At 33.2% G+C, this 25,217-nt stretch overlaps 3 protein-coding genes across 6 annotated transcripts; all 3 read left to right on the top strand.

Moving 5' to 3' along the window:
* Positions 1 to 1,151: 1,151 nt before the first annotated feature.
* Positions 1,152 to 9,184, top strand: LOC126680853 (uncharacterized). Its single transcript, XM_050376092.2, has 13 exons — positions 1,152 to 1,395; positions 2,457 to 2,849; positions 2,948 to 3,084; positions 3,757 to 3,870; positions 3,958 to 4,041; positions 4,853 to 5,029; positions 5,294 to 5,435; positions 6,253 to 6,413; positions 6,500 to 6,626; positions 6,786 to 6,866; positions 7,031 to 7,132; positions 7,306 to 7,386; positions 7,490 to 9,184. Exons 2-13 carry the CDS (start codon positions 2,526 to 2,528, stop codon positions 8,762 to 8,764), a joined length of 2,805 nt encoding a protein of 934 aa, XP_050232049.1. The 5' UTR covers positions 1,152 to 1,395; positions 2,457 to 2,525; the 3' UTR covers positions 8,765 to 9,184.
* A 1,153-nt stretch (positions 9,185 to 10,337) lies between these two features.
* Positions 10,338 to 16,984, top strand: LOC126682436 (uncharacterized). 2 transcript variants are annotated; one of them, XM_056105809.1, is made up of 16 exons: positions 10,338 to 10,702; positions 10,789 to 10,898; positions 10,986 to 11,099; positions 11,404 to 11,508; positions 11,633 to 11,704; positions 12,147 to 12,259; positions 12,637 to 12,771; positions 13,117 to 13,185; positions 13,614 to 13,701; positions 13,794 to 13,865; positions 13,958 to 14,058; positions 14,534 to 14,651; positions 14,927 to 14,986; positions 15,096 to 15,206; positions 16,065 to 16,187; positions 16,697 to 16,984. In XM_056105809.1, exons 1-15 carry the CDS (start codon positions 10,579 to 10,581, stop codon positions 16,170 to 16,172), a joined length of 1,500 nt encoding a protein of 499 aa, XP_055961784.1. In that variant the 5' UTR covers positions 10,338 to 10,578; the 3' UTR covers positions 16,173 to 16,187; positions 16,697 to 16,984. The 2 variants fall into 2 exon arrangements, with proteins under 2 accessions (XP_055961784.1, XP_050234086.1); XM_050378129.2 differs by having other exon boundaries at positions 10,340 to 10,702; positions 10,789 to 10,883.
* A 1,432-nt stretch (positions 16,985 to 18,416) lies between these two features.
* LOC126682438 (uncharacterized) lies at positions 18,417 to 25,140 on the top strand. Of its 3 annotated transcripts, none has more exons than XM_056106000.1 (16): positions 18,417 to 18,786; positions 19,299 to 19,393; positions 19,482 to 19,595; positions 19,685 to 19,786; positions 19,906 to 19,977; positions 20,479 to 20,591; positions 20,898 to 21,032; positions 21,320 to 21,388; positions 21,585 to 21,672; positions 21,786 to 21,857; positions 21,951 to 22,051; positions 22,384 to 22,501; positions 23,254 to 23,313; positions 23,436 to 23,546; positions 23,974 to 24,098; positions 24,899 to 25,140. In XM_056106000.1, exons 1-15 carry the CDS (start codon positions 18,690 to 18,692, stop codon positions 24,079 to 24,081), a joined length of 1,455 nt encoding a protein of 484 aa, XP_055961975.1. In that variant the 5' UTR covers positions 18,417 to 18,689; the 3' UTR covers positions 24,082 to 24,098; positions 24,899 to 25,140. The 3 variants fall into 3 exon arrangements, with proteins under 3 accessions (XP_055961975.1, XP_055961976.1, XP_050234091.1); XM_056106001.1 differs by lacking the exon at positions 24,899 to 25,140 and adding an exon at positions 24,594 to 24,869; XM_050378134.2 differs by lacking the exon at positions 24,899 to 25,140 and adding an exon at positions 24,591 to 24,869.
* Positions 25,141 to 25,217: the final 77 nt, after the last annotated feature.

The following is a 25,217-nucleotide window of genomic DNA, read 5'->3' as shown; positions in this document are numbered from 1 at the left end:
TGATTGAACTACAAAATTAAAATACTATATTTGGTCAATATATTATTATTTAAATTTCTATTTTATTATTTTTAAAGATATTATTAATATAATTAAGTTAATTATTTACTTATGGTTATTATAAAAGCAAAAGAAAAATAAATTCAGTATAAAAAAATTTTAATAACCGAATATATGATATTTACTTTTACAAAAATTCTTAACTAATTTAATATTAATTATAAATAAAAGATTGATATAATTATTATAAATTTACTAATATGTTCATTGACGTGTTATATTACGAGCCACATGCATAACACGTAATGCGAAATTAGTTTTTTTATTAATAGTAAAATTTTCATTAAATAATCAAAATCAAATCACCCAGTCAACCAATATATAGTATTTTAATTAGTTGCTTACTCCATAGCTACGTATATACTAAATATTATCATATTATTATTCTTTTCTTGTATAAAAAATAAAATAAAATAATATATCTATAACAAATATAAAAGTGTATTCGCGGGGCGAACACTTCCATTCACGGACAAAAATACCCTTTACATATTTTGACATATAAAAATATTTGTGTTTAACAAATAGAAAGATGGCATTCCTAATCCATAAAGAAAACATATTAAAATAATTATCGCAGTAACTACCATTATATATTAAATTCCTAATCCTAAAAGAAATTGTGCAACAACTATCATTATGTGATAAATTCCTAATTTTAATAGGAATAGCACGTAAATATCACTATATATATATATAAAAGAATATGGCGAGTTTCATTAACATTAAATAATTATATTATAATATTTGTGTTAACACTTTGATATTTATTATATTTATTAGTTATATACAATGAAAAATAATATAAATTTATTTCAATCATATTATCATCTTTTAATAACAACAATATCAAAAATTAAATCTATTGCTTAACTCTAACTTTTTAACATTTTCAATAAAAGAAATTAAAATTTTATAAAATAATTAAACAAAACAAATTAAAATACAAGTTTAATAAAATTTAAATAATAATAATATATTATTAAAAAATATACAATTATAATATTAAATAACGGGTCATATAGATATCGTTAACGTGCGTAGCACGTGGCGATAAAAACTAGTTTTGTTAAAAAATGGAATTACAATAATCTTTGGTGATAGAGGTGCCGCCATCCATGGGCAACAGCCAAACCCAAGCCTGCGTCTCTGCTTTCTTTATTTTTTCTATTTTTATTTTAACCAATCCTTAGCTATTCCCCAATCCAATTCCATAACCCTAAAAAAGTTGTACCTTGATTAACTTTTTTTGCTTCTATTTTCCCCTTGGTTGATGTTCTGTTAACTAATTAATTCTTATCGGCGGCTTTGTTCTTTAGTTAACTCGGTTCAACGGTACGATTCTTTCTATTTGCTCTCTCAATTACTTAGGGTTTTGCTTATTTGAATTGGAGAGATGTAATCCTGCTATGTTAATTTTTTTTGCCGCTGGAATTGTGCTTTTGGGCGAATTTTATTCGATGCTTCGTGAGTTATCTCAATTTAAAATTTAGGTTTGTTTTACGAATGTTCTGTGTTGCATTGTTGGATTAAGCGGCTATATTTTTTTCATTGGTGTAGTTGAGAAGCATAAATTTTACTTTGTTGGGAGGTGAGGAATACGACTGTTTTTTTTTAATCTAACAATTTTGCTTGGAATTTAATTTTCGTTTTGGGAAAACTTTAATTTCTCAATTATAAATGTTGCTTTATGTTGAGTTTAATTAAGGAAATTTCAACTTTGAATTTTATTACTTTATTTGATTATGTAGATAGCAGTTGTCTTATTGAAAAGTAATTTTTTTTATCATTTTTTCTAGTGGAAAATCAGAAAATAGTGGTTGATTTTTTTTTTTTTGGAATTTGCTCATATCTCATGGTGGTTGATTTTTATTTTATTTTAAAAATGTAGTTAATACTCTCTACCGGCTTAAGCTTTTATCTAAAAAAGTTAATTAATACTTTCTACTGGCTTAAGATTTTATTGCATTATTAAACAAACTGTTTTGCGTTTTAGTGTAGGAAACTGAAGTAGTGTGTAAATGTGTTCTTGCATTCAGTGAGTTTTTTTAGAAGTGTATGTCTTTTTTTAATCATAATTGGCATTATACAGAATTTGTTTGGCGCACTTTTATCTATTGTGTATGCAAAGATGACTCTGAAGTCTGAATACATATAACATATGGTGTTAATTGTAATACTTTGATCAGATTATGATTGTATTTCGTGACGGTTACTTTCTGTATTTACTTTAGACAAATACACATGTTAAAAGGTAAATACTTCTAGATAATATTGTTATATATATATGCCGGCTTGATATGCAGGTGAAAAGTTTTAAGGTGTCACTATTAGGGCTTTACCTAGTATATAAAGTTTCATGCAAACCGTAGCTCACTTTAAAATGTTGGTTTCAGTTATCTTCTGGAGGAAAGGCGTTCTTCAACTGCCATTAGTATGTCGCCATAGTCTTCAGATAATATCTCATGCCAATGGCGGCTGATCATCGAAGAAAACGGCTTAATGGTGTCAGCATTGCAGGTTGCAGTTCTTGGGAGCAATACAAAACTAAAAAAAAGAAACTAGGATCCCCAAAAAATGAGTTAAACACAAAGTCTCACATTTCTCTCGAGTGGGATGGCGACAACAGACAAGTCATTGCCAAAAGGGAGCAGGTTGGCTTCAGGCAGAAAGATTTGAGGGAATTTATAGATCCTTTTTCTCAGAGGCATGGTATTTTAGCAGATGTTCTTGCAATTCCTCAAGAACTTTTTGAACTGGAGAATTTGACAGAGGTTCTATCATTTGAGGTAATTGTTATTTTGTAGTTTATTAAGTGTCAGTCTGTCCTTGTGTAATTTCTGTCTCTAGACTTAGCTTATGTGTTTTATTGTTGGGCTTGATGCAGGTTTGGAATACTCATTTGTCAGAAAATGAGAGAAAATATCTTATGCAGTTTCTTCCTAGAGGATCCGATGCAGAAGAAGTAGTGCACGCATTGCTTGCTGGGGACAACTTTCACTTTGGAAATCCTCATTTGAAATGGTAGATATTAAAATATGATGTCAATATTGCTTTAGAATGAATATCATAATGCCTGTAAACCTATACAGAAGTGGTACATAATTCCAAATATTTTTATATGCTCATTTGTTTGGGATAAAGGTATGTGCTGGAATATTTTTCTATGTCATCTGTTGTATAGCTTGTATAATTTCTAATTCAGGCACAATTTTGTTTTCCGCTTCTATTCAAGTCTTTTGTTTGCCACCTTATGAGATAAGCTACATGTGTGTGAAGGCAAATGGGAAATAACTTGTTAGTTTCCGTTCGTCCTTCTTGATCAAGCTGATTTTCTTGTCTATTCTGTTATTACTCGTTCGAAGTCGTAGAAAAGAGAAACATGAGCTTTAACAAGGGGTACAGGTAGTTGACTCGATTGCTACCTTCCTCTGAGTTCCTAGTGAATATGAGAAGCTTTTCACTTTTACCAGCTAAAATCCTAGAGCTTTGTTCATTAAGTGCTTTTCTTCTCCTTTGTGGTATATGAGCTACCTCATGCACTGCCCATCATTGCTAGTGGTAGAGGAAGATTTCTAAATAGTGGCATATTTGAACATCAAAGCCAATGTCTAGCCTATAAAAGAACCATGATTTTGACATATTGTGCAAGGCTGTAATTTTAACTCGACTATTTTTTCGAACTCATGCTTGCAGGGGTGGTTCGCTTTGCTCGGGCAATCTTCACCCTGATGCCATTATTCATCAAGAACAGTGTATAAAGGCGGATAAGAAACTATTCTACTCTGAGATACAGAATTACCATGCTGAGTACGCTAACGTGTCTGAGTGTCTGTGTATTCAAATCTTTTCTTAAGCATTTCGTATGACCTGTATGATGTTTTCATCTTGTGGCAGCATGATAAAGTACTTGCAGATGCTGAAGGAGACTTGCGAAACCAGCAAGGATTTTGAAAGTGAAGTTGCGCAGAAGATATGGAGGTTTGAGTATTTTTTCTGCGTTATAAATTATTAGCATTGGTGTTTGACTCCTTACTGAATTTCATATAGCTTGGTCACCTTTTTTAATGGTTCTGTGTTTCCCTTACTGAATTTCATTATGGATTAGCATTATAAGAATGTGTTGACAAACTTTTTTAAGCATAGGAAAGAGGATTGTGATATGATCATGTTCGTTTGAAAAACAAATGTTTGACTAGTTTGGAGTGTCTTGCAAGTTGAAAAAATCTTAATCACTATGTCAACTGGATTTGGTGAAGCTAGCTCATAATTATTTAGTGCATTTTCATATATGGAAAATAGGGAATCATTTGACTCCTCAGTTATGATTAGGTGCTGACTCTTTAGTGTCTATGGACTTTAGCTACGGTGATATGCTTTCTGTTGGGTTAGTATCTAAAGTGCGTAGCAAGAAGAGGAACCACTTTATGTAGAGCTCTCATTGTTTTGTTTAATTGATGTTTTTACTAAATTGTTCTAATTTCTTTCAGATGTCTTGAGAAATTATGCTGAACGTTTTTTGTTCTAATAGTGAACATTTTATTATATATTCGTATTAGTTTTTCTTGTACAGGCTCAATTAATTCGCTCAGTTTGAAACAGTTTTCAAGTTAACATCGAATAATTAGTGTGTCAAAATCCTTAAAATTAGATATGTAAAATGCTAAATTTTGTGAAGTATGCGCATTATCTTTCTCATATATGTTTATGACTTGTTGATGTTTAATTCTTTGGTTTTTTTTCTGATATATTAATCCTTTTTCTGATTTGGACATGCGTGATTTCTTAATAGGTCAAGGAGAGATGTGGACAAGCGAATATCCTCATGTGAAAATGACACTAGATTTTATAACCTTGAGGAAAGTGCTGTGGATACATCTGAATCATGCTCCTTGTTTGCTGAGGAGAATGTATGTAGCAGTGACAATCAAAACTCTTCAGTAAAAAAGAGTGGTGAACTTCATCGGAGGTAATTAATCTTAATTTTGTGTTCTTTTGCAATACTCCAATTTCATCTCATACATTTGCTTTCCCAACCCCTAAAGAGCGAAACTTTAAATAAGCATTTTAGGTATTTATTCCCTTTTATTTATGATATACCGCTACATATGGCTATAGTGGTGGCAGAATTATTCTTTAGGTTGTAGAAAAATGTTTCTCATCTCTTCATCTTACGCGCATGTTCTGTATTCATGCAATTGTGAAAGAATTTTACAGAATTTTTCAATGTCAGGACTCATGATAAAGGCTTCATGAAGGAAAAAACTGTGAAGCCATTGGTTGCTTCGGATGATGCAAGACCCAGAAGAGAAGAAAAGCTACGAAAGCGCAATATTCAGCACACTGACGGTGTCAAATATATGTCATACTTGAAGGTTGGGTACAGTTTTATAGTTCCCAAGTAATACATGGAAATATATGCTTTATGAAATAGGTGGATTGTTTTATTTTTTTCCAGTAATAAACACTAGCATGCATATGCTTTCTTAGTAAATGACGAGAGATGGTGGCTTGGGAGTGGTGGGTTTGGGGGGTCGTGAGATAGTGGGATCACAATATAACACTTCCCTACCATAATCTAGTTCTGACAATTGAGATAATTGTGGGACTTATAGTTACTCTGAAATTTAAGTTATTCAGTTGACAGTAAGCTAAAATTTATTTCTTTGGACTATTTTTAGCATTTAATATTAGCCACAAAAGCTATTACATAAATGAGTAAGACAGTTGGGAACATAGCATGGTTATAGACTTAAAAGATCACCCTCCCTTCAATTGATTATTGACAGTAAAATAAGCTTGCAACCACAACAAAGGCTGGATTACCATGTTTTAAATTGAATAACCATGTTGCTTTTCCAGTTATCTTGCTTTGCACATTGATTCATGGTGTAACTTAATCTACATGGACTAATCCTGCAGCCAAATATGTTGACTTTTGCTGTAGTTTGCTATCAGCTAATCTTTTTCATTTTTTTTAAATTTTTGTATTGAAACTGCACTTGCTTTTTATATGCATGCTTCGATGGTTGCCAAAATCAGTGTCTACCTTGTAGCAAGTAGTAACTGAATCAACTGATTTATGCAAATACATATGGTTTTGCCAAGTTGCTAAGCATCATATGTTTGGAAAATAGTCCGCTTCTTGATTTTATTGGCTTTGATTGATGATGTGATTTTGATGTATTTTAGATAAGCAAGAAGCAGCATCAACTTGTTAAGAGTATGAAGCAGTCTGGCAAGAGCATCCAATCTAAGTCTCTTAACCGTGTGCTAGGAAGCCTTGATACACTACAAGTGCAACCATATGAAGTATTTGTGAAAGAGGAACAAACAAAGTTGCAGGAGCATTGGTTAGTCTATATGCTTTCTCAAACATTTTCTTTTCACCATTAAAAATGTTTATTTTTGCTTCTAAAAGAAGATTTTGTTTTTGTAGGATTCAACTGGCAAGAAAAGATCTTCCTGCAGCATATGAGATCTGGCGACACATACAGTTTCAGAGACATGAAATTATGAAATCCCTGGAGCAAGACATAAATGACAGATTAGAATCTTCTTTGGAGGTTCTGATACTTTTCCCTTCATGTTTTTGTCATTTGTTCTGCATGTGGATTAATGTCTGTCTTTATTTGATATGTTTTAAATAGGATGACAGTAATACTTGGGATACTGAGAGTCTTCCTTATTTACATGTGTAATTGTTGGTTTCTGGATCCATTTAGGACGGCCATAAAGTGAACGATGATAGCATTGTTCAGTATCAAAATGAGCAAGGAGCAAGAGAACATGAATCAGAAGCAGAGGTTATGACGCTGTCTCAACCTCTATATTCCACAAATAGTTTTTTTCTTGTCATGTGTGCTTATGTCTGCAGCTGATATATTGTGCTTGATGACTTATAATCTGTGTTATCTAGATGTCTCTTTGTCATTTGTATGCTGATTTATTTTTGGTGTAATCCATTCAGGATAAGGATGAAATTTCCCAGGATGTGAATGAAATTTCCCAGGATGCTGTTCTTAAGTATGAGAATGATCAAGTACCAAAGCAACACGAACTGTTTCTCCAGGTTTGATTCTCTGCCTCCTAGTAGCTTTGGAGTATTTTCCTTGTTCCTTGGGAATTGGGTTGTGTGCTTATAATGGCATCTCATATGATTGTGTTGGGTCGTAGAGAAGTTGTCTAACACTGTAGCTGTATTTGTTTTACTTATTCTAACTTGTTGAGTTTTAATCCTTTCAGACAGAGGAGAAATTAAATGAGGAGACTGATTTTGAGGATCTGAAGGATCAAGATTTACCAAAATATGAATCCAATGTGGAGGTATATTTGTTGAATGTCCCCTTCTCATTTTACTTGTATGCTATATGATGTCTGTCCATTTTCTTGAATGTTTAAATTGTTGGTTTATGGTTGGTTTATCCAGGATGAGGAGAAAGACAGCGATCATACAGTTTTAAGTGAGGATCAGCATGACGGAGTAAGAAACCATGTCTCCTATGTCAAAAATAATGAAAATTCTGGTCCTGGGTCACCACAATATCACTCTCAACGACAGATTTCGTCCACTAGTGGCGATAATGATCTTAGCCCTATAGATATGGGTCCGGAAAATAATCACTTGGCATTAAAATCAGATAATACTTCTTCGGATGCATCTCAATACTTGGGTAATGCAAACACTGTAGATGCTTCCACTAGTACAGGCATTCCCATCTCTTCTGGAAGAGATATATGGCCAGAAGATAACATGCCACAAACATTTTATAACTCATCTATGAACCATGCATATGCAGCAAATGGTGAGCTGTCTCTCCCACAACCAATTGATGAAGCTCAACGGCCCCAATTAATTGACTTGGAGTCTAATGTGGTTGAAGAAGATACCAGAAACAATTTGCTGCACAGACAATCTGACGGTGGTTCCTTCAGTTCTTACCCGAACCAGGATCGAAATGGGTTGCTGCAGTCCTTGTTTAAGGGCCAGGAGATGCTACCATATCACCGTGAACACAAACAAATGGGTTTAGATTTCCAATTACCACAGCATATGTTGATGGGGGATGGTCATTTTAGTGGTCAGCTTCAGAGGCAGATTCGGACCCCACTTCAACTGGAGCACGGGCTGAAGAGACACACTGAAAATTACATTGAACCATCAATGTCAGGAAACCTTTACTCTCAAGGAGGCGCATACTCAGTTCAAAGACAAGGACTTGTGCCGTCCGTCAATCTACAGAACTGGCCTGTTAATCCTGTTCGCATGTCAGCACGACTCCCATCTCACTTGAATAATGATCCACTGTTAACTCAGAATTGGTATTCTGGTGAGCATCAACTTCGTGGTGCCTGGAACAGTGCCAATGGTACAAGCATCTCAGGTCAGGGCATCGGAAGTAATACAGATCAGGGCTTATTTAGTGCTCTGTCCCACTACAACCAATTGAATTTGAGTAACCATTCCAACCCAATGGGGCCTACTGAGCATTTTATGCTGCCGAGGAACTATGAAATGGCAAGTGGTGTTCCTTCTAGTATCGATACTTCTTTACCACAAGCATCCCTTCCACTTGACTATGGGACCCGACGTGAAGCACCGAGTTCATTGATTTCTGATGAATTGGGATGGATGAGTTTGCCTCAGAATCCAGGTTTACATGATCCAGTGGGGAAACCATATTTAAGGTCATGGAATCAGTAAGAGTAGTTGTTTTTCTTTCTTATCAGTGAGGTTCAAGTCAACGATCTCGGTTTTGAAGATCTATGACATGAAATATAATATCAGAAGTATCCGTCAGAGTAAATAGATGTTTTTGAGATTACAGGAGATTTGCAGCTCATCAGAAACAGAAGAAAATAAGTTATTGAGATAGGATTTGTACATAGGGTTATACAAGAGCCAACTGAAATTCATGTAAATATGCAGATGTTAGATGAGTGCTGTGCAAGGCAAGGGAAAAGATAAAGGAAGGATCAAAAAGGATTCTGATATCTCTATTGGTAGGTGGGTTATATATTACATTTTTGCTCCGATCGACATTTTTTGTTTTGCAATTTTCCCTTAATTAACTTATGATTTATCTTTTAATAATTATGGAGTTTATAAATTATTCGGAGGCTATTTATCTCTTCAAATTATTGCATTGTTTTGGTATATGCTAAACGTATCTATTTCCCATATTACTAGTATGCACAGCTAAACTATGGGACATTGTCAAGAGGCATGATAAAGTACATGAATTTAAGTGGTGAATTGTTCATATAGAATTAGGTGACATGTTTCTTTGTTATTCTCATAATTTAGACTTCATAGATCTTTTGTTACAATAAATAAAGGCAGGGGTGTGCATTCGGTTCCAAGCGAATTGAGTTGCATAGTCTCATTTCGGCTTTATCTTCATTTATGTAACTATACTGCTCTTCCATCAGCAAAACCACGTCATGTCAGTTCTTAGAGTGCCCGATTTTATAGATGTAATTTTTTTAAACCTAATTGAATTGATTCGGCCAGTTTGGTTGGTTTTTTGGTTTTGATTTTGAACTATGAAAAATCAACTATTTTATTTTATATCTAGAATTGAATTGAAAACCCAATTTTATTTCTATAAATTGAATATATTGGTTCGAGTTTGTAATTCAGTTTATTTCGGTTCTTTTACATCCCTAAAGGAAGTGGGTGTTTTTGCATTGAATGGTGTTCATGAATCACGCTTGTAATATCATTATTTTTAAATTTATATAATGAATTTATTTGAGCATGCGTTTACATAATTTTGACAGTTTTAAGTTTGACCTTTTTATAATAATCAAATTACCAAAATATAAAACTTGTGGAGTGTGAAGAAAGAAAGGAATAATGGTTAAAGTGGGGATTAAGAATCCCAAAATTAATGAACAAAAAATCACTAATCCGTTAAAACTTATGGGGACAAAGGGCTAAACCGGTCCTCAATTTTTTTTTTATCAGAATTAAATAAGTGATTTTTACTTTTTTTAGCAATTAGATTTTCAAATTTTGCGTTTCAGAATCAAAAAAATCACTTTAATCAATTAGATACTATTTAAATTTAAAATTAAATAAATCATGCGTTTAAAATATATAAATTAAAAATATCTGTTAAAAATAATTTATTTAATCTGAAATATAAATTTAAGAGTCGGGTTGATCCTTTGCTCGAACTTATAGTAAACCATAGGGAGAAAAAACCGAAAAGAAGTACTTCATTTGTGTGTGGCTAAGCTAAGCCAGCCGACAGAAATCTAATTAAAGTGAAATGAAGAGTGAGAAAGGAATTTTTGCGGGTAAATGTAAGTTAGAGTTGATGAAATGAGTAACCGCTGCACAATTAATTCGCATTAATTGAATAATTCACTATTTGAAATTTGCAAGAAAAAGGCTTGTTTTTATCAACTCCAACCCTCTTCTTTTGGCATTTTCTTTATTTCCAATTTGATCCCAAAACTTCAACAAAACCTCACTTTTTCAGACAGAAATTCTGAAAAATTGAAGATTAAATGGAGAACAGTAGTGGCGATAATACAATGAAGAAGAAGAAGAAGGAAGTAATTAGATTGGAAAGAGAATCTGTAATTCCTATTCTAAAACCTAGGCTCATTATGACCTTGGCCAACCTTATTGGTAAATTTCATTGGCTTCTGTAAAGAATTAGGTCATCTAATTCATTTTGTTTTTCGCCTGATTTTGTTTGTTTTCATATGTTACAGAACAGAGCTCAGACAGGGCCGAGTTTCTGAAGCTATGCAAAAGAATTGAGTATACAGTGAGAGCTTGGTACCTTCTTCAGTTTGAAGATTTAATGGTATTTCTTACCCTGGTATTGTGTGTTTCCTTGTTGGTTACTGTTAGTGATTCGGACACTGCAAATGTTTCTAACTGTTGAGAGTACTTATTGTGTCTGCAGCAACTTTATTCGCTCTTTGACCCCGTAACCGGGGCTCAGAAATTGCAGCAGCAGAACCTGTCTCCTGAAGAAATTGATGTGCTTGAGCAGAATTTTCTTACTTACCTGTTTCAGGTATTATGTCTCTTTGATCATGTTGTTTAGTTATGCAGTTGGTGGGTTTGGATAAAAAAGAAAACAACAGATGTCACTGAACTGATAATGAGAAAATTTAACGGGTTGCGATGGCTTTCTTAATATTGAAGCATTAGCGATTTCAAGGAGGTTAGCATAGAAAGTGCACTAGTTCCATAAGGTGTATCTAAGATGAAATTTTAGATAAAATCAGGTTTTATTTAGCTAAAAATATATAAATTGATGTTTCTGCATTATTAGTAAACAGCTGGTATCCTAATTTGTAGATATTTTTTGTCATAAGGTAATGGAAAAGAGTAACTTTAAGATAGCTTCTGAAGAGGAGATTGAGGTTGCACTCTCAGCGCAATATCTTTTGAATCTTCCCATCAAAGTTGATGAATCCAAGGTTTGTAATAACATGTGATTAGATTGATTGCGTTTTTAATTATTTATCGTCATCTATCCTGGTGTTCTACTTTTTGTGGTCTTTAAGTTTTACTATCCTATTATTTGTTTCTCTCTATTTATAGCTTGACAAGGAGCTTTTGAAGAAGTACTTCGCAGAGCATCCTCATGAAGATCTTCCTGACTTTGTTGACAAGGTATTGCAGTAAATCAAGCTCCAAAGACTGCTAGAATGTTAATGTACTACTCCCTGCGTCCCATTTAAAAAGTCCTTTTCTTTTTTACACACATTTTATGAAAACATTAATTTATATTCTTTTTTTCTTATTTATCCTATTAGTATGTCCTGTAAATTGTGTTTAAAGTACTACTCATTTATTAAAAAATAAAATAAAAGGGTAAAAATAATAATTTTAATGTAAAATGTGACTATAGATAAAAAGATGACATTTAAAATGAGACATCCAGAGACTTCTTAAATGGGACGCACCACTTTTTTAATGGGATGCACAATTAGTGGTGACGGATCTTATGCTTTTTTGGTTTGCCTTTTGCCTCCTTCTCCACCCTTCAGCTTCCATGTTATATCAGGTTTCTCTTTCACTAGAAAACTTATATCTATGATGCTCTCATTCTTAGTATGTTATCTTTCGTCGTGGGATCGGAATTGATCGGACAACTGATTACTTTATCATGGAGAAAGTGGACATGCTGATAGCACGTTTTTGGGCATATATTTTAAGACTGACTCGGTAAGCAATTTTGTCGCATAATCTGAATGATGTATAATGCTTGCTGGGCAATATCATATATATCAGACATAATTTGACAAGACTGTCAAAAGCATTTTGAAAGTATTTACTTGCTATGCATCTCCAGTGAAACTTAATACCTCATATTTTTGTTATTTGATAACTTTGATTTTCTGCACTATTGTCAAATAACTTGCTCATATCACACAAGTCTTTGGCATTTCTGATTTATAGTGTGAACTGTGAAGTTCCACAAAAAAACTTTTGTTTTTCTAATGCTGATGAGCCTTTAGTGTATCGCTTCCCCTTATCATTACTTGAATTCAATTTGTTTTATGCATGTCTTTTTTAATGTTTTCAGGATTTGATGCTTTCAGGGTGGAGAGACTTTTGCGCAGAAGGTCGAGTCCGCGGCATAAAAAAGATCCAAAGAAGAATGATGAAATTAATTCTGAAGCAGAGCAAGATGATCTATGTGTTGAACGAATTCGTTTGGAAAATTTGGAACTAAGGTTTTATATCAAACGTGCATCTTTTTGCTTTAATGTTGGTTATATTAGAGCTCTGGATCATGCCTGTGTACAATGTAATTGAGCTGTAGGCGTTGCCATCATAATCCATTTGCAGCATGCTTTGCTTGCCTCTGATTTTATGCATGTAATTGACAAAATTTTCCAGCAAAATGAATTTTATCACCGTTTTTACATGTGAATCTTGAACCATCCATTATGACCATTGCCGCAACAAATATGTAAGAATCCTGTTCTCATGTGTGGTAATGGTCATATGACAATAAAATATTAATTGGATTTCTTGCAAGTTATTCTAAATGTCATATATATTTCTGCTTCTTCCAGTGTCGGGAATTTGTTAAGCAGTACCACTATCCAAGAACCTACATTTGATCGGATTATAGTTCTCTACAGGTACTGCTTAATATCACATAATTTTGAGTTATTGCTTTGTGAATTATCAATTATGTCACCGTGAATGTTATTACAATAGTTTATTGCATGGTTGTATATACATATTTTATAGTTATCATCATCACAAGTTAAACTTTAATAATTTCCGACTTACAAGATGCATGTATGAAATGTGTAAGGATTTGAAGGCAGTCATGGTCCTTTTCACATCTGGTATGGATCTTTTAGTGGGGTTTATTGTACATTAGATGGAATTGTTTTGGTGATGCTCTCATTAGCTATTGGATCTTTCTTTTATCTATTTATTTAGTTTTAATGGGGTTTCCTATTACTGAAGCTGTTCCCTGAATTATTTTGAACTCAAAATGATTTGAAAAAGATCAGATAAATATAATTTATCTACTGTACTAAGTAGAAGAATGTTTCAGGCGAGCAAGTACCAAATTGAAGAAAGAACGAGGAGTGTTCGTAAAGCATTTCAAGAATATCCCAATGGCTGATATGGAAATAGTTCTTGTGAGATTTGGGCTTCCTTTTTCTTTGTCTCTATCTTTCAATATCTTTTTTCCAACCTATGATGCGGTCTGAAATCGTTCATCCATTGACAGCCGGAAAAGAAAAATCCTGGTTTAACTCCTATGGACTGGGTCAAATTCCTGGTTTCGACTGTAGTTGGGCTGGTGAGTTAGCTTGAAGTTTGGTTCACTTTTCTTATGCTTTCCTCCATGTTTTTTTAAATGCACTTAATGTGCCTTGATGCCTTCTTTTGCAGGTTGCTCTTGTAAGCTCACTTGAAATGCCTAATGCTGATCTGTGGGTCATCTTCGCTGTTCTGTCTGCAGTGATTGGTTACTTTGCCAAGACATATTTCACGTAAGTTTTTTCTTTCTCTTCTTACTTCTATGTCTATGCATATAATTATTTGTCTACTAAATGTTTGAAATATAAGTTAGAATAGCTATTCAACATGCATTAGGTATTCTGTTGTCAGATATTCCATGAATGAGAATCCTTTATGCATCAACTTAGATTTTTTTTTTTCCGTAAATGAGCACAAGTTGCAGCTTCACTGGTTTGTTATACTGACACTAGAGGTAACTGAAGTAAAATTAATTAGACTGATTATGTTTGTCTGCAAGTATTCAGAAGATGAAATGTTCTAATATAGTCTTAAAGTTTGCAATTAGTTATTTTTCTTTCAGCTGTTGTTGTTGCTTGACCTGCTTCCCATAATTAGGCCACTACATCCCCTTATTTTTTGTTTATATCATTCCCCCTCCTCCTCTTCTCCGCCACACTTTTTTAAAGACATACTAGTAAATGCGGCTACTTATTCAATTATCTACAGGTTTCAGGCAAACTTAGCTGCATATCAGAACTTAATTACGCAGTCCATGTATGACAAACAGTTAGATAGTGGAAAGGGCACTCTTCTTCACCTCTGCGATGACGTGATTCAACAGGAAGTGAGTTTCAAGCTTGATGTTTTTTTTTTCATAGTGCTTCCAGATGTGCTAGCTTTTCCTGGCAACAGTAACTATATGATGTTTACCTGTGACTGTTCTTACTTTTTAAATTTTACATGCCAGTAGTTTGATAAAACATTTTTCTAGTAATTAGATTTAGAAGTCATTTTAGAGTGATCTTACTTGAATTTAAAAGGATTGAGTAGATTTGGGATTGAGGAGTGTTTGTATATAGTTATGCTGTGCTAGATGGTCTGATAAACTTGTTGTTGCAGGTCAAAGAGATTATTATCTCATTTTTTATATTAATGGAACAGGGCAAGGCTACCATGCAGGTACTGAATACTTCTTGCCCCTTGTATTTCCCTTGGTGGCGCTCCTGATTATTGGGGAATGTAATTTAAGATTTTGTAGCTTATATAACTCTGTTTCAATATGAAATAGGATTTGGATTTGCGGTGTGAGGAACTAATTCAAGATGAGTTTGGAGAGAGGTGTAACTTTGACGTGGATGATGCCGTTCATAAGTTAGAGAAGCTGGGCATTGTTGCTCGGGTAAGGCAGCGCGTTAGAATATGAAATTTTATATCCTCAAAATGAATGGGCTTAATTACTTAAAAAAACCCCACCTTGTAATATTTTTTCGTTTATACCATGACCTAAGAAAAAGTTCATTTGTACCTTTGATTTTTCGTTTTCAACTCTACCCTAAAGCACTAATGAACTTTTTTTATCTAGAAATAGCTTATAATAATCCTTCATTTTTTAACTTATTTGTATTTTTTCAAATAGAAAAAAGATGATATAATCCTTCTATTTAATTATTTTTAATATTTTCATCCTTTAATTAATTAAATTGTCAAAAAATAAAATTTCGGGGTACAGTTGAAAACGAAAAATCAAAAAAAGGGTACAAATGAACTTTTTTCTAGGTCAGGGTATAAACGAAAAATTGTTTCAAGGTGGGGTTTTTTTAAGTAATTAGGCCAAATGAATGTCTCTAGTTTGTTGTTTTTGTGATGATATCATTTAAGTTATTAAAAGATTAGCGCATAACGGGTTCTTGGGATAGTGTGCATAAGACCATGTGGTTACATGGAACGAAGATGGTGACGAGTTTAAAACGCCTGAATGTTGATTGGACTGACAGTTAGAAAGCGCTGGCAATGCATTGAGCTGCGATTTTCTGGCATATCTAGGATTGGTTAGACTTGCTTTATTTTTTTTCCAAATTTCAGATCTTGTTGTGATGGTATGAGTTTGTGGAATGGCTTATGGCTATGAATATCCTGGTTTAGGACTAGCCAATGTACCCATGTAATTAAATGAAGTTACATAATAATGTGCTCTGAGGAAATATGACGTGTTATTTGTCACTTGTTCCTTCAGACTCCAAATCTTTTTTGAATGCAGGATTCTCTTGGACGATATTACTGTGTTGGCCTAAAACGCGCCAATGAGATAATAGGCACCACAACCGAAGAGCTCGTCCTCAAGGCAAAACAGGGCGTTATTTCTTGATGCTGTATTTGGAAGGTGAGCTTCTTTCCTATTTTATCGCATAAAGAACGGCATATGAGCAACTCTAGATGTGGAATTGCATGTTTGAAACCATGTAATGTTGCACGGTTCTTGCAATCATTTCCCCTGTTAACTATGTTGTACGGAAACTTTTCAAGTCTTAGGTTCTGGATTTGGTTTTCGTTTCTAGAAACGCTTTTGAAACCTGGAAACTCTATATTTATAACATATTCTTATAAAACATAGTATGATTCTTTCTCAAAAATAAAATAAAATAAAACATATGTTTCATTATTTTTCATTATGGCATTTCCCGTTTCAACTTGTCCTTGCTACATAGCCTGTTAAGGATTATAAAACCCTCGAGTCGGGTTTTTACAATCCAACTCTGTAAATCGTGTATAGAACAGAAACTCTAGGATGAAGGATCAAACTGAAGACCCTATAGGGTCCTTATCATTTTTCTTCTTCATTCTTCGTTGATGATGTTAGCTTCAGCTGATAGTTTCGGTTGATGTATACAGGCTAGGAGATGAGGCCTGCAGAGAAGCAAGGTTCATTATTTGAAGTCGTAATGCATTTGAGGACTGCAGAAGAAAAGGAGAAGCCATGTCTATGCAGCATTTTCCTTTACCAATTGCCACAAATACGGAATCTGCATGACTGTTGTTTTATTTTTTATTCTTTTTGTTTGGCTTTAAAACAAAACGGAGGAGTTCAAGGTTTTTTGAAATGTCAAGGAGAAATTTTAATGGACACCCTGTTTGCTATGAACTTGTTGGAATTTCAGTAGTGCTAAAAATTCTTTTGTAGATGCAGATTCAATACAAATGCAGTTTGTTGTATAAATAAGGTCCTGTCTGGTTTTCGGCATTAACTAGTGGTGTAAAACGAACGAGTTATGCTAAGCTTGAGCAAGGGTTCAAATGTGCTATACAAATCAGAGCTCAAGCTCGAGTTCAAATATTAAGTTCAAGTTGAGCTCGGACATTCAAATAACATACTTGAGTAAATTTCAAATGATATAAGCGCTGAGTAACAATTTGATAGGTTGTTTGGTTCTATTCCATTCACAAGCACTCTCTTTTTCAATTATTAAAAAAAATAAAGAAGATTAAACAGTTAAAAAAATAACTTATTAGTATTTTGTATGTAAGAGACTTATTTAGAGCTCGTAAGTCTCTTTATCAACTCATTTATTTTACTATTATTAAGTATTTTTTCAATGTCTATATCAATAAGAACATATCTAATAGAAGCGATAAAAGACTCAAAATTCAAAGAGTATATTAATAAATTGAGAGTTTAGTAGAGTTGTAAATTTAAAATAAAGAGTTGAGTTAATTTTTTAATAAACTACTAAACTTTTACTCTCTAATTTAAATTTAATTAATAATATTTCTATTTTTAAAATGAATTGATTATTTACTTTATAAAACATATTTTTAATACTATAAAAATAAATGAAATGTGATTATTAAAAAAAAAAGAATAATTAAAAAGTTGATTTAGATAAAATATTGTTTAATTAGATGAAATTTTCCGCCGAAAAGAGAAACGGTCAGTTTTTTTTTTTGAATTCATTAAATTTCATTAAATCGAATATGAAACAGTTACATTTGTAAGAAATTCGGGATAATTCGAAAACGAAACCCGATGACCTGACATGGAACAGACAACATGTTGTCTGATTAGCAGATCTTACTTACGAAAACAAAAATAAATTATTAACTGTTTCGCTAATTAAGTGCAGTTTTCAATCAATGTTCAATCACACTTCATCCATCACCCATCGTCCGCAAACTCTCATCATCCGATTCAACCACCACCACCTTCATAAAAAAGAGACAACAAACCTTCCACAGAGGAAGGACAACAAACCCTTCACAAAGAAAGGACAAAATAAAACATTCAGAAAAAAAAAAAAACAATGAAAAATAAATAAACCTAACATAGCTCATAAACGATTTCATTTTATTGTTGATGATCTTCAATTTATCTTCGCTTCTTGTTTATTGAATTGCGCTTCGTTGATAAATCTTAACTCATTAAGAAAAAATGGAAAAGAATTGACTATTTATTATATTTATAAAATTAAATTAATATATATAAAATGATGGCTACCGTCAACAGCAAAATCAAATCATTGACGGCTGCTAGAGAAAAAACAACAAAAAAATTCTAGACGGCTAGGGTTTGTTTGAGAGAAAAGAGAGGTTTTAAAAGACCCCTTAATTAAAAAAGACGAGAAACGGTCAGATTAATATACAGAGAGTTGCTTAAAAGTATTTTGAATTGAATTCAAATATGTGTAGGCATAAGGAAGCTTCAATTCTCTATCAATGGATTCCAAAACTAAATTCTACTCCTTCTTATCTCGAATCTTTTTACCTTCACTTCACGGTAATAATCTCTATGTTCTTCTTTATTATACTACTAGCTACCTCATTGAGTTGAGATGCAATTTAACAACATTTTGGTGATTGATTATCGAAATTGGGTCAATCGGAGCTCAAAATGGGGAAAAAGGAGAAAGAAATCATCCAATTGGAAAGAGAGACTGTGATTCCCATTCTCAAATCACAACTCATTCTCACTTTCACCAGTCTCTTAGGTAATGTTTTTTTTTTTTTTAGAATTTTGGTTCATTGATTCTTGAAATTTAACACGTTATTTGCATTTTCTAGAGTATAGTTTAGCAGGAATTTAATTCAAAATTTAGGATTATTATCATAAAAAAATCATCAATCTTTCGCGTTTTTGTTTTTCCAATTTTAGCGCATTTTACTAAATGTGGGATCCCATATCCCAACTTTTGGAAACTTTTCATCATTTAGCCCAGTGCCGTTTTAGGCGTTTTTTGTGCAAAAAAACAATGTCATTTTGACCGTTTTGAATGACTAAAACTATATCGGATAAGGCAACATTTGGGCTGTACGATGCCAAAAAATGAAAGGTTTATGTCAAAAAATGAAAGGTTGGGATGTGGGGTGATACGATTTGTAAAATGTGCTTAAATGAAAAAAAACGCGAAAGGTGTGGATATTTTATGACAATAACCCTTAAATTTAACAATTTTTCTATGTTTGACTTGTGATGGAGTTTCTGTTTTTGGTGGTTCTTCAGGAGATGCTTCTGATAGGGCTGAGTTTGTAAAGTTCTGCAGAAGAGCTGAATACATGATTCGAGCTTGGTACCATTTGCAGTTTGAAGATTTGATGGTAGTCAATTTTTTTAGTTAAACTTCTCATTAAGGTGTTCATTTTTTCTGTTGTTAATTAAATTGAATGAAACATTTTGTCTTTGCAGCAACTTTACTCACTCTTTGACCCTGAATCTGGGGCTCAGAAATTGGAGCAGAAAAAATTATCTTCTGGAGAAATTGATATACTTGAACAGAATTTTCTAACTCGCTTGTTTCAGGTATTAGGAATGCTTTTCAACATGTCTATTTATCATTTTTGTGGCATTACTACTTGTATGGGATTTTTAACATGTTAGTTGTTAAACAGGTTATATACAAAAGCAACTTCAAAATGGCAACTGATGAGGAGATTGATGTTGCTTCAGGGAAGTATCTTTTAAATCTTCCCATCGTAGTTGATGATTCCAAGGTATGTTTTCTTAGGCAATTCATTAGCGTTTTGTGTGTAAACATCTTTTACATTGCATGCATAACCTGAAGATTTTTCTTACTGCTCATTTCACTTTTTTTTCCTTTCAATAAGTGTAGCTCGACAAAGAACTTCTGAGCAGGTACTTTGCTGAGCACAGCAATGTAATGCGTCCCAGCTATGCTGATAAGGTATTTTGGTAAATGTAGTTTCTGAGTATTGTCCTAAATAAAATATGGTATAATGTTTTGTGTTCGGTTAAGGGTGAAGGAAGAGGACAATCATTTCTACTTTGTGATTAATCTGTCTCTCATGATTGTTTGTTTAATCCCCTTAAATTGTACTTTGTCATGTTTCATTCCCTTCGCACATATTTTTATCTGTTGATTATGTGCTTATGAAATATTTGAAATGTCAGTAAGTCCTTGGCCACTTTTAGTCACTTACACAGAGTCTTTTTGTCTCTCCTTACCTAACTATCTTGTTATGCTGCTTAATTGTGTGAGTTTTATTCTATTTATGTCATATGCAAGATTCTTCCCAGTGTCAACGTGCTGCCCCTGAACTTTGTTTCTGATACTAAATAGAGACTGTAGGAAGTTTACCTCTCTTACTAGTTTCAAGATTTTATCTTTTATGCCGTGAACTCTTTCTCAAGAGAACTAACATACTTCGTGTTTTTGCATTTCTAGTATGTCATATTTCGACGAGGAATCGGAATTGATCATATGACTGATTATTTTATCATGGAAAAAGTGAACATTCTCATTACACGCTTTTGGGCATTTCTCTCAAGCCTGATTAGGTGAGTAGGTTGGCCAGTGATGCAAAAACTCGGTTGTTTACAAGATGTAATTTGAGAGAGAAGTAGCTCAAAGTTATCTGTCTTTAATAGCAAGACATGCTATATGACGTGTTGAACCATTTTTGAACTTTCAGTAAGAGTTGTCATCTGCACTATAAAGTGAATATCTTGGCCCTTATTTAATTAACTGAATGCATTTTTCTTAATGAAATCATGGGGAGTAAGTTAGTGTCAATAACTGTCTAGCCCCTCCCTCCTCCCTTTCCTCTCCCAAAGAAATAAATAACTCTGGTATGCTGTTTGCAGGCTAGGAACTCTTTGGACGAGAAGATCAAATGTGTGGAAAAAGAACGATCTAAAGAATAATGATGTGATTAAAGCCAAAGCACATCAGGACTATCTGACTGTCGAAAGATTTCGTCTAGAAAATATGGAAATAAGGTTGTGCATCTCATCTGAATTCTCATGGTTTTCACTGTAATGCTTGCAGATTTAAAACCTTATATAGTTAAACATCCGATCTTGAAGCTTGTTGTGTGGCATTCCAAATAGTTGGAAGGATTGGCATTGTAGATTTAGCAATGAATTTCATTGAAGTTTAATAATATAAATATTGGCATATTCTAAATACAAACAGCCAAATATTATTCCCTTGATTGGCTTAATTTGCTTATGTTGATACAGTTGAGACTACCTAATGATATTTTAATTCTTGCTGTGTTTCTAAGTATCCGAAATTTGCTGAGCAAGGCTAGAATACAAGAGCCCACATTCGAAAGGATAATTGTTGTTTACAGGTACATCTTTATCTTCATTTTCTTTTTTTTATCATTGAGATGTCTTTTCCAGCTTTTAGTCTCATGAGCTGTGTGGTTCTTTACTTACCCGAGGGGCATGTGATAACTGAACCAGTATCTTGAGCCATTTCAGAAAATTTATTCTGGAAAGGTAATATTAAATCTTTTAACACAATGAAGAACACTGATTTATCAGGCGAGCAAGTACCAAAACAAAACAGGAACGCGGAATATATGTGAAGCAATTCAAGAAAATTCCAATGGCTGATATGGAAATAGTTCTTGTGAGTTGTGAGATTTTAGCTATTTTCTCTTTTCCAAGGCTCCTTTTTCTTTGATGATAAGGTATCATAGTACCATATCACCTAGAGTTGAAACTTTGTTTTGCCTTGCGTAGCCAGAAAAGAAGAATCCTGGGTTAACTCCATTGGACTGGGTGCGATTCTTGGCTTCTGCTGTAGTTGGGCTGGTGAGTTTTGTTAAATGAAAAAAGGATAAGGCGGTATAGTTTGGATTTCCGTTTTCTGCAGATATACTTATCCTTCCTTTACTTCCTCCGCAGGTTGCTGTAATTAGTTCGATTGATGTGCATAAGGCTGATCCTTGGGTCATTTTTGCTTTCCTTTCTCCAGTGATTGGTTACTGTGCTAAGATATACATCTCGTACAGCCTCTTCACCTCACTCTCCAATTATCTTTCTTTTCTTTTGATTTTTAGGCCCATCTAAATGTATTGTTCACATGAACAATATGGATCTTGTATGTTGGTTGTATATCTGAATGTACAAGAAAATCTCTGTGTAACAAATTGACCGAGATAGGCAATTAAAGAAGTTTATTTTCACGTAATATAGTGGATCATGAACTTCTTATATTTCTAGTTTCACAAACTGGAGTGCTGATTTTGCAGATTTGGGGCTCTGTATTTTGTTTTCTTTTCTTTATCCTGCCTTTCTCATGATAACAGATGTGGCTATTAATTTTAAGTACCTGCAGGTATCAACAGAGCTTGGCTGCATATCAGACAATAATTACAAAATTTGTGTATGACAAACAACTGGATAGTGGAAGGGGCTCACTCCTTCACCTGTGTGATAATGTCATTCAACAGGAAGTGAGTTTTAAATTTTGAGTTTTTGACCATGATATTACCTTTCTGATGTGTATTAAATGTGCTGATGACCTAGAGATAGTTAGCTTGTTTATTAAAGGCAGAAGGTAAAAAAAAACCCTCGACTTTTTCTCAAAAGTACAAATCAGCCCTTTTACTTTTTTGGGACACAGTTAAGCCCTCGTGTTTTTAAAATTGAACAATTAAACCCTTATTGTTTTAAAATCGAACAAATAAACCCTTTTAGTTTACTTTTGGGACACTTACCCCCTCAAATTTTCGGTAAATATTTTAAACATTAAAATTATTTTTGAATTTTTTTCCTATATGATTATGAAAGACATGTCAACCATTAATGAGTGTTTCTAATGATGCTGGATGAAAGGGGTTATTTGTTCTTTTTGAAAACAAAAAGGGCTTAATTATACCTCAAAAAAGTAAAAGGGCTGATTTGTACTTTTATGAAAACTACAAGGGTTTTTTTGTACCTTCGGCCTTTATTAAATGTGCTCATCTCAGATTTCAAGTATCATTATGTGAGCATTATACACAAATTTAATTGCGGTTTTTGCATAATTTGAAGTTTTTCTTTTCTTCCAAAAGTTATGCTTAGGATGTTGAGAGATAATCTGTAGGGCAGTAACATTTTCATATTCAGACATTTGAAAGGTTCCGACACAGCCCAAACTTCCGGAAAATCTTGCATTCAACTATCATCTCCTACGTGTGGGTAAACTTACTCTTCTTCTTTTCAGGTTAAAGAAGTAATTGTTTCTTTTTTTACATTGATGGAAAAAGGCAAAGCTACTATGAAGGTACAGATAAGTTCCCACTCTGTCTAATATTATGTTTCAGTCTTCTGATTACCGGAAGATACAACATGCGACATGGATCTCGTGCAGCAATATTAATTGTAATTCTATGATGATTGGGATAGGACTTGGATAAGCATTGTGAACAACTAATTGAAAAAGAGTTTGGAGAGACATGTAACTTTGATGTGGATGATGCAGTTGAAAAATTAAAGAAGCTGGGCATTGTTACTGAGGTGAGAGCCTATTTTCTCCATAAATGACAATTGATAAATCAGAATATATTTCATTTAAGTTGACGAATCATCCATCTTATTAGTGGAGTTCTTCCTAAGCTCCCTGTTATAGGGTGCAATATTTCGTCATTTTAAGTAGAATAATATCGTTTTAGTTTATGTGATATTTGGCTTCCCAATATATACCCTTCATCATACTGTTTGAGGTTTTCATAGACAGAATCATAGCTTTTCAATGTTCCTGAATTGAGTTTGTGCAAGTGAAATAAGAGGAGAATGCATGCAAATTGGCAATCTATGCGTAAAATATGACGAATCTTGTGAAATTTCTCTCCAGGGATAAAACCAGTTATGCCAATGTTAGTTGCTTTTAGACTAGATTATACATTCAACATATATTCCAACTCGATTATATTTTGGAATACAGGATACCGATGGTCAGTATAGTTGCGTGGCACTAAAACAAGCTAACGATATTATTGGCACCACTACTGAAGAACTTGTACTGGCAAAACAGGAAATTGCTCATTCTTAATGCTCGATCTTTGGAAGGTGAATTTCTCTAACACCTTATATAGAGACACATTATGCCCCCAAAACTATATGCATATAAATTATAACCATCTATCAACATAATTCATATGCTTTTATTACCGTTATTGATAGTTACCTAACTCAGTATATAAACTATGTCAAAATTATTTATTTTTCTTTGTATTTAAAAATTTTATTTTCTTCTGATATTTTAATTTCATACAAATGAGATTTCTTGTAAAGGATTTCAGTATCTAAAATTAACCTAAATATTAGTTTGTTAAACCGGCATTTAATTGGACAGCCCTAATCAAATACTGGGTTTTTGCAATGTTTCAGTATTGTTTCCTATTTGGAAAAGGATTATTGATTAAAATAGCAAACTTTTCTGCCCAATAAGAAATCGACTCAATTATTTAATGGACCAATCAAAACAAACCAAGAAGTTGTTACAATTGTCTATAAATACAACAGTAATACAAATTATACAATGCCTTGTTCTACATTCAGTAGCTACTCTACTTCCAATAACTTGTGATACAAGAAAACGTTCACCAGATCATGGCGAGACATGTATTTGGAAGATGATGACGTGGGTATTTATTATTCAACTGAGTTTTTCGAGTTCTTGAAGAATATATTTTCCTTCAAATAGCTAGGGTTCTTTTTTTTGTAGTTAAACAATTCTACTTGGTTTTTAATGTTTATGCTGGTATTACTCTTATTATTGTTTATATAAAGATATTAAATAATTAATTGAAATATAGGCTAACGAAGTAGACTTTCTCTTGTTCTTTCTTTTTTAATTGATGCGCTAGAGTTTCGAATTCAAGATTGGTATAGCTTGGCATGACGAGCCTCCAGGAAGCCTCGTTGCTTGTTGAATTCATGATGTTCAAGGAATTACTTATGATCGTAATTAATATCCTTTGCTAAGTTTTTTTAGGCTTTTGTTTTCTTCTTTATACCAATAAAAGATCTTGATAATGATTTCATTCAACTAAACTGTATCCAATTGATATTCTTATTATTGTTATTTTAGCAGACATGCTTAACAGTAGATACATATATTGTTTAAGGTTGAACTTCCCCTTTTGTAATAAGAAAAGGAAAAAATTATACAACACAACCGTTGCG

This window comes from Mercurialis annua, linkage group LG5 (assembly GCF_937616625.2).
Source record: "Mercurialis annua linkage group LG5, ddMerAnnu1.2, whole genome shotgun sequence".
Taxonomy (NCBI): domain Eukaryota; kingdom Viridiplantae; phylum Streptophyta; class Magnoliopsida; order Malpighiales; family Euphorbiaceae; genus Mercurialis; species Mercurialis annua.
Note: the sequence above shows the minus strand (reverse complement) of the source record. Positions and strands in the feature narration are given on the sequence as shown.